This window comes from Leptodactylus fuscus, chromosome 8 (genome assembly GCF_031893055.1).
Source record: "Leptodactylus fuscus isolate aLepFus1 chromosome 8, aLepFus1.hap2, whole genome shotgun sequence".
Lineage (NCBI taxonomy): Eukaryota > Metazoa > Chordata > Amphibia > Anura > Leptodactylidae > Leptodactylus > Leptodactylus fuscus.
In genome coordinates, this window is record NC_134272.1 from 47,019,802 (window position 1) to 47,030,826 (window position 11,025).

The 11,025-nt window shown below is 40.1% G+C and overlaps 1 protein-coding gene across 1 annotated transcript in view; it reads left to right on the plus strand.

Annotated features, from left to right (window-relative positions):
- The window catches only part of LOC142217072 (multidrug resistance-associated protein 1-like), an 85,417-nt gene that overhangs the window by 26,669 nt on the left and 47,723 nt on the right, over window positions 1-11,025 (plus strand). The window contains exons 5-11 of the mRNA XM_075285260.1: window positions 975-1,112; window positions 2,110-2,226; window positions 2,482-2,484; window positions 5,263-5,330; window positions 6,356-6,487; window positions 7,273-7,500; window positions 10,249-10,426. Of these exons, the coding sequence (XP_075141361.1) occupies window positions 975-1,112; window positions 2,110-2,226; window positions 2,482-2,484; window positions 5,263-5,330; window positions 6,356-6,487; window positions 7,273-7,500; window positions 10,249-10,426 (864 nt within the window). The remainder of the gene's footprint in view (window positions 1-974; window positions 1,113-2,109; window positions 2,227-2,481; window positions 2,485-5,262; window positions 5,331-6,355; window positions 6,488-7,272; window positions 7,501-10,248; window positions 10,427-11,025) is intronic.

An 11,025-nucleotide genomic window follows, 5' to 3' on the forward strand; every position in this document is an offset into this window, starting at 1 on the left:
GCATTGTAATGCATTGCATTAGTAATCAGACCCCTTGGGATTCAAGACCCCTAGGAGGTCTAATAAATATAAAAAATAAATAAAAAGTATTAAAAATTCAAATCACCTCCCCTTTCCCTAGAGCACATATAAAAGTACTTAAATATTGTGAAACACATACACATTAGATATCCCTGTGTCCTGTTTTGCCGCTGATAAAAATTTTAATAAAAAGTGATCAAAGCAATAGCAATTTACCCAAAGTGGTATAACTAAAAGGTACACCTGACCCTGCAAAAAAAGACACCCTATGCATCCCTGTACACGGAAGTATAAAAAAAGTTATGGGTGGCAGAATATGGTGACTATTAGGAAAAAAAAAATTGGCACAGTTTTGGATTTTTGTTAAGGAGTTAAAATAAAACCATATAAATTTGGTATCCTCGGAATCGTACCGAAACATAAAATACAGGTGACATTTTATTTTGGCTGCATGAAGCCCACAAGTAAGTCGCACAATTGCACTTTTTCTTCAAATCCACCACATTCTGATTTTTTTTCCCACTTCGTAGTACATTATACAACATAATTAATAGTACTATCATGAAGAAAAATTTGTCCCACAAACATTAAGACCTCATATGGCTCTGAGAGCGGAAAATGTCAGAGGTGTATATTGGAAGAATCTCCCAATGTATACAGTACCTCTGACGAAGGACTATGATGTATCCTGCTGTATAGGCATATATAATGTCTATTTTGATAGGAGTATAGAAGGCAGATTAAAAAAAATATATATATGCAAAAGTACATTCATAAATTGGGGGCTTATTGACCTGTCAGGGGTTAAAGTCAAGGAATTCTCCCAACTTATGCCTCAAACCTATATACATACCTCATTAGTTTACAATACTCATTGTCTCATGTTGCAGAATAATGTGAAATTATGCTGAATAATTGAAAATAAATCTGCATTTTCTCCCTTTGATTTCTAGCTTTTTGCTGCATGCCTGATTCAGTATGAGAGGATAAGAGGCGTTCGCTCATCTGCTCTCCTTCTAATATTCTGGATACTGGCTTTAATATGTGCTGTCTTCCAGCTAAGAACCAAAATCACAACAGCCCTTTCCCAGGTATGGATAAATAGTAGTTCACAGATTTCAGAGGTGGACCAGAGATTGTCACAGGTTATAGATTTCTCTGGAGATAGCATGCTGGGCCTTCTGGTAATCGGAAGAGAGGAAAAGCCCACAGGACATGGTTAAAATGTCAGAAACTTGACCTTTCTATTTTATTGCTTTCCTGAGAAGGTGTCCATGGCTTCAGACTTGCATGTTACACCCCTGTTAAGAAGCAGTTCTTTTGGGAAGTTCTGATCCTTACATTGCATTAGACAAAACTATGAATCCATAAAGGGTTTGTCCAGGTAAAATTGGACAACCCCTTTAGCTTTTAAATCAGCCGGGGCAGTAATAAAAAAAAAAAAAAAAAAAAAATAATGCATACTCACCTGTCCCCGATAACTCTGTGTCCTCCCGTCTTCTCCCAGGTCTCTTCCTGAGTTCTGCTGAAGCCACTAATTGGCCTCAGGAAGCCACCTGTGATGTCAGGTAGCGACATTGCATGCCCTTCGCGGATTGAGGCCAATCAGCGGCTTCAGTGGATCTCTGGAACAGACCTGTTGAGCAGAAGGACCGGAACACACCTGGAGGACACCGACGCATCGGGGACAGGTAAGTATTAGAGATGAGCGAGTAGTATTCGATCGAACACCTCGTTCCCATAGGAATGCATGTAAGTGGCCGAACATCAACTGGTTAAGCACATCGAATATTCACTGTGCTTAACCCCTTGGTGTTCGGCTGCTTACATGCATTCCTATGGGAGCGAAGTATTCGATCAAATACTATTTGCTCATCTCTAGAAAGTATGAGTGTTTTTTTTTTTTGTTTTTTTTTTTGTTTTGTTTTTTTCACTACCTCCACCTGATTTAAAAGTTAGAGGGTTGGCCCATTTTTGCCCTATTTTGCAAAATCCCTTTAAGTTGTTGATGTATCTGATATTAAAAAACAAAAAATCTTGAAAACTGTTGGTAAATATAACCCTTTTGATGTTCTTTCTGTTTTGAAGGCAGCGGAGATTAACAGACTGCGCTACACGCTGTTCATGTTGTACTTCTTACTGGTGCTGTTCCAGTGCATTCTGTCATTCTTCAATGATCGACTTCCATTTTTCAAAAGTGACATGGTATGTAGGTTTTTTTTTTTTCTAGTTAGTGTATAGATTGAAAGTACAAACATTCTTATAGACTTTAAAGGTTTCTTCCCATCTCAGCCTTTCATTACTGAGATGGGAATAGTCCTGTTAAACATAGACTTGCTTGTAACATTTATTAAAGGGTTGGGTGTTTTGTGTAAAAAAAAAAAAAAAAAAAAAAAATAATCCTTGCTGGGTGCCACGGATACCACAGTAAACAAACTGTGCAGTCATGGCTAGTGGAAGAACGTGACGGTGTGCTCTGTATCCTTTATCCATCAGCATAGATGCAGTAGAGGACACTACCGTCATATTGAACCAGCGATATATGTGCCACTTGTTTATGGTGGTATCCGTGGCATCTGCTGAGGGCTTCTTGGTGAGGGCTATGTTTAGGTCACAGAATGCTACTTTTGCCATTACAAAACAGTATATGACATTTCCTCACTATCAGTAAGGCCTTGTGACCAGAAACATGTCAGGAGGGAAAAGATGCCAAGTCCAATTTCCTGTTGTTTGGCTGCATATTTTTATTTTGCTGGATTAAAGTTGAAATTTTTTTGTATATATTTTCGAGTGCTGAAATTTTTAAGCTATAATGGGGTCCGTGTGTTTTCCGTGCGGTGTCCGCATGAATCACGTGGAAAGAAAAGCGCTGCTTGAAGTACTTTTCTCTCCGCACAATTCATGGGGAAAACACACGGACCTCATTATAATCTATTGGTCCCCAAGCGGACTTGATGAATGGAATACCGAACGCAGATGTGAACCGACCTAATTAAGTGACTTCTGAAGGCAATTTTTTATACCGGGGGCTGAATAGTTTGCATGTCCAAGACCATGTATCATTTTCATTCCGCTTCACAATTATCTGCTACTTGGTGTAGGACTGTCACTTAAAATTTCAATAAACTACATTTAAGTTTGTGGTAGTAAGGTGACAAAATGTGAAAAAGTTCAAGGGGTATCAATACTTTTGCAAGCCACTGTATATATCGTAATAGATGACACCTATTCTGGTTATGGCTTAAAACAACGGCATCAACAATACCTGCAAGTATTTCCTTATAAATTGCTTCTAGATTATTTAACCACCATGACATTATAAATTAATTGCTTATTTCACCGTGCAACAATGATTTTGCTACTGAGAGAAAAACGTAATTTATACGAAAATGAGCGCGCTGATTCCAAATATGAGCTTGGAATTTGACTGACACGTCTAAATTTTAAGTTATACCTGCAAAGCCTTTTCAGTTAAAATATGAATGCATTATATATTGGAAATATTCTAGTGGACATACCCAGACTTATCTGGCACCACAATTTCACACTTTCCTCATCGACACACACCAAGTTAGCTGCATACTATGCAATGGAAAGCGATGTCTGTTTCTGTACTGATGTAAATGGCCTTATGATGGAGTTGGACAATAAGCTTGCAGCATATGAGCAACTTGGCTGCTGAATTTGGGACACGTAAGGGCTCGTTCACATCTGCACCCGGTCTCCGTTCATGCAGGTTTCCGTTTCCTGCACAAAACTGAGCAGGAGACGGAAACCTGCAGGACTCTTTCAAACCCATTCATTTGAATGGGTTTGAAAGATGTCCGGCCGTGAGCGCCGGTGAGCGTTTTATGCTCTCCGCCGCGAAACCGTTTTTTTTTTAAATTGGACACAGAGTTGGACATACAGTATTCTGTGTCCGCTTTAAAAATACTGGTTTCGGGGTGGAGAGCATAAAGCGCTCACGGCCAGACCCGGTCTGACAGCTTTCCGTCTTCTGCATGGAGAAGATGGAAAGCTCAGAATGGACTCTGGGTGCTAGTGTGAACCTACCGTAAGTGACGAATATAGAGAGCCATTCCATAAAGATATTTCTACAATGGAGATCAGATATCAAGGCTGCTGGAATCCCAACATGATGGGGGACTACACCTGGTTTTTGCAACAGGAAAATATGACCGTTCACAAACACAAAAGCAGATGCCTGAAGTTAATTTAACAGTTTGAGCCTTGCTCTAGTAAGACTATTAGGGTGCATGCACACTACGTAACGCCGGGCGTGTATGAGAGCCGTACACGCCGGCATTATGGCAGACTGCCGAACACTTCCCATTCACTTCAATGGGAGCGCTCGTAACAGCGGCGTTTACGAGCGCTCCCATTGAAGTGAATGGGAAGTGTTCGGCAGCCCTGCTGTAACGCCGGCGTGTACGGCTCTCATACACGCCCGGCGTTACGTAGTGTGCATGCACCCTTAAACTGAAAAACGAGAGTTTTTTGAAATTTTGTTATTCTGTTATATTTTCATACACTGTTTATTATGAAAACTTTGATATAGATCACATAATTGTTGGTGTTAAACTCATTCTGTTCAAAATCATTCAATGCTTTCTAAGTGCTTTATTCATTTAGGTATACTTATGCATAGCAAATTTTCCTGACGTGTTACAACAATTCTGAGGAAACATTCACATGGAGTTTTTTGGCGAGGAAAAAATCCGCTTCAGGAATTAGGAAATGTTTTTTTCCTCCAGCACAATGTATGGACCTTGAAAAAACCGGTAGCGATTTTTCCACACAGTTTTTGCCAATTCCACGCCCAAATCCACAACGTGGATTTTCCACCTCCCATTGACAGCATTGGTTTTTGCAGGTGGAATCCGCCGAAAGGAAGTTTTTTTTTTTCCGCTAGCGGAACCCATAGAACTCTATGGGGAGGCGTTTTTTCCACATGGATTCTGACACAGATTCATTGCCAAAATCCTTGCCAAAAAACTCCATGTGAATGGACCCTGACTTCGGATTTGGAATCCACAAACTCAATTTAGTATAAGACAAATGGTTTTTGTCCAGTAGCAGACAAAAAAGGTTTTTATTGTTGTGGTGTTTTTTGTCGTAAGTGCATGTTCTAGCACATTATTTTTTTTCACTTTTTAAACATTCCTGCAAGCACAAATACAGCTACATTGTTTCATTTGCTTTGTGATTTACACTGAGATTTTTTTTTTACCCTTTCCCCAGACCCACAACCCATGCCCTCTGTCAAGTGCCTCTTTCCTTTCTAAAATTACTTTCAGCTGGTTTACAGAGTAAGTGACTTCACATAAGAAAAACTGTGTGTGTCTGTGGTGGTGGTGGGGGGGGAGGGCTAGTTCACACGGGCATAGAGGGGGGTGGGTTATGGCACGGAATCCACGTCATAATCTGCCCCCTCACAATGGTGGTCTATGGAGACCGCTATCGTTCTTTTTTTTTTTTCCCGCAACATGCCACTAACGGAAAAAAGAAGCGAGCTGCCCTTTCTTCCAATGGATTCTGCGGCTCTTGTTTCTGCCCTCTGCTAGTCCACGCTATCTATAATCAGCCCACCTAATTAGATAGAACTGGCATATCCTATCTCACATATGGCATTCCTGCTACATAAGTCATTAGCTTCTATTATGCTCGTTTGACCCCTATAGAGGCTATAGGTCAAATAGAGGCTAATGACTTATGTAGCAGGAATGCCATATGTGAGATAAGATATGCCAGTCCTATCTAATTAGGTGGGCTGATTATAGATAGCGTGGACTAGCAGAGGGCAGAAACAAGATGCCAGCAGACAATGATGAAGAGTAGTTATCAGAATCCTCGTCATCGCTGAATGTACTTGGTCCTCTGGTTTGGTCAATGAGCAGCTATCACTGTCCAGCAATAATTGAATTGGCATCTTATGCATTATCCCTTATTGCAATTCCAGTAAATTGACAGGTTCTGCCGACAAATATAGGCAGCGGTTGCTATAGGGGTTAATATAACGAGTAGAGGGAAATAATAGAGGCCAAAGAACAGATAGTACCTATTTTCCTTACCAAGTTATACTTGCCTTTTATCTGTTTTGGTGTGGTCAGGTTGGGCTGAAACAATGTGATGGGCTGAACATTAGTAAACCATACCGTTTTCGCTTGACATACAAAACTAAACAGCACAGGCGTTTTTAATTGATATTTATTTGTATGTGTGTATATATATAATTAAATCAGCTGCTATTAAATGCCATATACACACTTGCCTTATTAAGATTTAGAAGATGTCCATTATTTATGGTTAATTGGTTTTTTTTTTTTTCTTTAAGAATAATGTTTAGGGGTTATAAACAACCACTAAAAGCAGATGATGTTTGGTCCCTGAGGAAATCAGACACTGCAGAAGAAATTTTATTAAAGTTCTCAAAAGAGATCCAGAAAGAATGGCATAAAACAAAACCGTAAGTTGGATAGAAGCCAAGTATCTGAATAAAAATGAAAAGCAAAGGTTAAAGTTCCAATAGAGAAAGTTCAAAGAACTAGTAAATGTCACTTTGAATAACTGGTATGACAAAATGTAAACTCATGCAGAAGATTTGTAGTAGGTGAAAAACCACCTTTTTACAAGACTTTTATGACCAGTGATTCAGACATTGGAGACCTGCTCCTTGTTACCTATCAGATATTATTACCCAGGTCACAGCAGAATGTAAATCCATAAAGAGGTAAATAAGTCAAAAGCATCAAATGTGTTCTTCCATTTATTCTTTTAGCAAAACATTGTACATACACCAGTTCATTCTGCAATATCCATCAGAGGTATGCAGTGGGAGGAATTCCCAAAGTCATATATTGGTTTACTGCACCCATTGTAAGGAAATGTATATCATGCCATGTACATTTTTTTACTGGATGCCCTCGTATGTAGAGATGAATGAGGTATTCGAAATTCTGGTTAACCCCTTGGTGTTCGGCCGCTTCCATTCATTCATTACATATATCATCAATGCATTCTCACTGAGCAGTTTCATTTCCATTCCAACAACTCTTTCTTGTTGCCTCATTTTTTTTGTCACTGAGTTTATGCGGTGAAATTGAAAATTGCTTTCAGGAAACTTGCTCTGGGATGAAATATTCTCAAAGAGGTGGTCTTTTATGATAATTTTAGAGTGCCTTTTTTTGGACTTCATTCTTTGCTTGCATCAATTTTGCTGTCCCCTGTTACATCTATTTTATATCATTACAGGTTAGAGGTTCGCACAAAGTTGTCTAATGCCAAGGAGGGTAATGGTATTGCAGTTTATCAAGAAGACCAGGACGAAACTGAGATTCTCCTGAAAAATCCCAGTATGCAGATGAATAACCATTCTCTCCTGAAGATCCTTGCTAATTCTTTTGGTTACCATTACCTGCTTAGTGCGCTGTTAATGGTTCTGTACACGGCCTTCCTCTTCATCAGCCCTCAGCTTATGAGGTATTACCTTATCAAGAACATGGAGAAGTTCAAGGCTCTTACCATATGTCATGCTGTACCTTGGTGACTTTGACCTGTAGTGCATCTGTCATGATGATTTCAGAGTCAAGGTTTTTTTCTACTGGGTGTATTGTTTGCATATGTTTTTTATAAGCTCTAAGGTTCAAGGTTAGATAACATCTGAAGATGTACAAAAATAGAGTTTTAACAAGGAGAGGATTTCAAGAATGTAGAATTCCTTTACCTGGAATTTGAGACAACCTGGTGGCAAGGTTATATACATCTAAAATATTTGTATCAATAATAAGTAAACACTTTATATGAATTTATATAACAGATAATATAAGAAAATAAGAACATAATCAATAAATACATCTAAATCTGAGAATTTCAAAACGTTACACAGGTCTTTCTGGCTCCAAATGCATTTCTGATTCACAGGATAGGCCATCAGTATCTGATCTGGGGGGTCTCGCACCAAGACCATGCACAAATCTGCTGCTCTGGCTGCCCCTGGGTATTGAAAGCTACAGCAGTAGACTGGGAGCACGTGCAGTCTGCTCCTATTCAAGCTCTCCGTGCTGCTTCTAATACCAGTCCACTGCTGTAGCTTCAAGCGTTCTTCTTCAGTTAAATCCACTACTGACTTTGGCTCAGAAATCTGCAATAAAAAATCGCTACGTTTCCAGGAATACAATCTATCTCCTATCTATAAGAAAGGAGGTAAGTTTTATATTGGTGAGAGTCCAACTGATGAAACCACCAATATACAATTTTCTTTGGCAGTCCCATAGAAATCAATGGGGTGGTAGTATGCATGACCAGCACTTTATTCATGTAGGGGTACAAGGAACCCCTATTCTCTGTAGAGAAGAAATAAGTTTTATTGGTGAGCAAACTCCTTTAATCCAGAATCCTAATGGTTCCTTGTCTGCCAGCTGACAGTTGTAAGACCAAATTCATACAGCCAGAGTATGGGAAAGGGCAAGGCATTCTATACACGTCTAAGCCTTTCCTGAAGCGGTCAGCTGACACTGCAGATTCCCAGTCCTTACAGTGAAGAAGCCTTGTTGGCTCTTGAGATTTAACCTTTTTTTCTCTAGGCGTAGGGAGTCTCCCCTTGTCCTTTGATTTTACATGGAACAGCTCTTCTCCATATTTCTTTCTAGATTTATACGGGTTTATTACCGTATTTTTCGGACTATGCACTGGACTATAAGACGCAGGTTTTAAAGGAGGAAAATAGGGAAAAAAAATTTTGAAGCAAAAACTGGTAAAATATTTAATATATGGGAGTTGTAGTTTTGCAACAGCTGCAAGGCCACATTGACAGGTGACCCTGCAGCTGTACGGGGATGCATAGAGCGTTTTTTTTTTGCGGGGCCAGATGTACTTTTTAGTTATACCATTTTGGGGGATATCTATTGCTTTAGATCACCTTGTATTGAAAAAAAAAACAGTGATTTAGAACTTTTATTTATTTCATATTTTTAAAGCTTTTTTTTTTTTTTTTTTTTTTTTTTTTAACTATTTTATTCCCCCCCCGGGGGCTTGAACCTGCGGTCACTTGATCGCAAGTCCCATAGACGGCAATACAACTGTATTGCCGTCTATGGGACATTCTGTATATTAGTATTACGGCTGGTCATAGAGACCAGCCGCAATACTAATATATAGCAGTGACAGGCCTGGGAGCCTCATTAGGCTCCCGGCTGTCACCCGGACAGGTCGGCTCCTGCGGTATCGCCGCGCAGGAGCCGGCCTTCAACTTTACAGGTACGGGTCCGGTGGGGACCGGCCCCGGGGGAGAAGGGGCCGCTGATACTGACCCGGCATCTGCTGTACTAGAGAGGCAGATGCCGGGGAGGGATAGACGCCGGGGCCTGAGACATCGCTACGATCCTCTGCCCTTCATGAAGCCAGCAGCGGGGGGACGGAGGAGCCCCTGCCGCTGCCTGGCTTCATGCAGGGCAGAGGAGCGCAGCGATGTCTCAGGCCCCGGCACCTGTAATGGCGTCTATCACTTGCCGGCTTCCGCCTCTCTATTACAGCGGATGCCAGGCGCCACCTTCAGACTACAAGACGCACCCTTCTTTTCCCCAAAAATTTTGGGGAAAAAAAGTGCGTCTTATAGTCCGAAAAATACGGTATATTTTCCCTCATACGCCTCTTTGCCAGATGAAACAAATTTAACCCCTTTAGTCTTCATAACTGAGGTCCTCCATACGCCTGTTTTGTGGCCCTCCATTAAATCTTTTCCAACTCTAGGAAATCCTTTCTATGAACTGGTGCCCAAAACTGAACTGAATATCTCAGATGGGGCCGCATCAATGATTTATAAAGTGGTAATATTACATCCCTGTCCTGCCAGTCCATGCCCCTTTTAACACAAGACGATATCTTGCTGGCCTTAGAGGCAGCTGACTGACATTGCCTTCTGTTTAGTGTAACTTGTATTTGATTCCTGGTGCTTTATCAGGTTGGACTATAGCATAGCTATCTATGAAAATTCCTTGTCTCTAATACTTTAGACGGCACATACCCTGTATTTACTAAATCTACTATTAATTCATACAGTATTAGTAATAGAGTAGTCATACTGTACACTGTCACATTTCATCATGATGTGGAATGGTTTATTAGTTTCTACAATGTATGTGATATTAGGCTGTTATATAATAATTAGTAGTAGTATTAATATATAGTGATATTGCACAAGCATGACCTGTTTGCCCTTGTTTTCCCCAGACTGCTCTTGGACCGTTTGCAGAATTCTTCAGCACCGACTTGGCAAAGTTTTTTGATAGCTGCGCTCCTGCTCATTTGTCCTTCTTTCCAGTCTCTCTTCCTTCACCAACACGACTATCTGTGCTACGTTATTGGAATGAGAATCAGATCAGCAATAGTGGGCAGCGTCTATAAAAAGGTACAGCCGGTTTTAATAACCTGGATGGAAAATGTTTGGTTAAGATTAACTATCTCTCAGTTCTCTTGAGTATTAGTAAATTCCTCATGAAATGAAATTGCTAGAGCATCTTTTTTTGATGTCTACTTTGTACTGTACAGTCTCTTTAGCATTCCTCCCGTTGTCTTAGTACAGACACAAGCTTTGGGTGGCTCTGTCCTAATGGAGCTGTAATATAGACCTATCATTTTGGTGATGAATTCAGACGTGGTCCAGGTTCTCTTTACAGTTAAACAGATGTGAATTATTGGTATATTTATATCTGATGCATAAAGTGACAAACATATTTTGCGTATAACCTATAAATCACATTGATTTAATCCGCCATAAATTACATCCATCTATTAAATTCCTACCAACCCCAAGAGCAGCAGTGCCCTGTCCTCGGTGACGTGCATGGATTTCTCTGAATTCTTACTGTACATTTGGGTATACAATATATTTAGGTAACTTAACAAGAGTGATGGTTAGCTAAAAACACAGCAGTGACTACTTAAAGGGGCTCTATCAGCAAAATCATGCTGATAGAGCCCCACATATGCGTGAATAGCCTTTAAAAA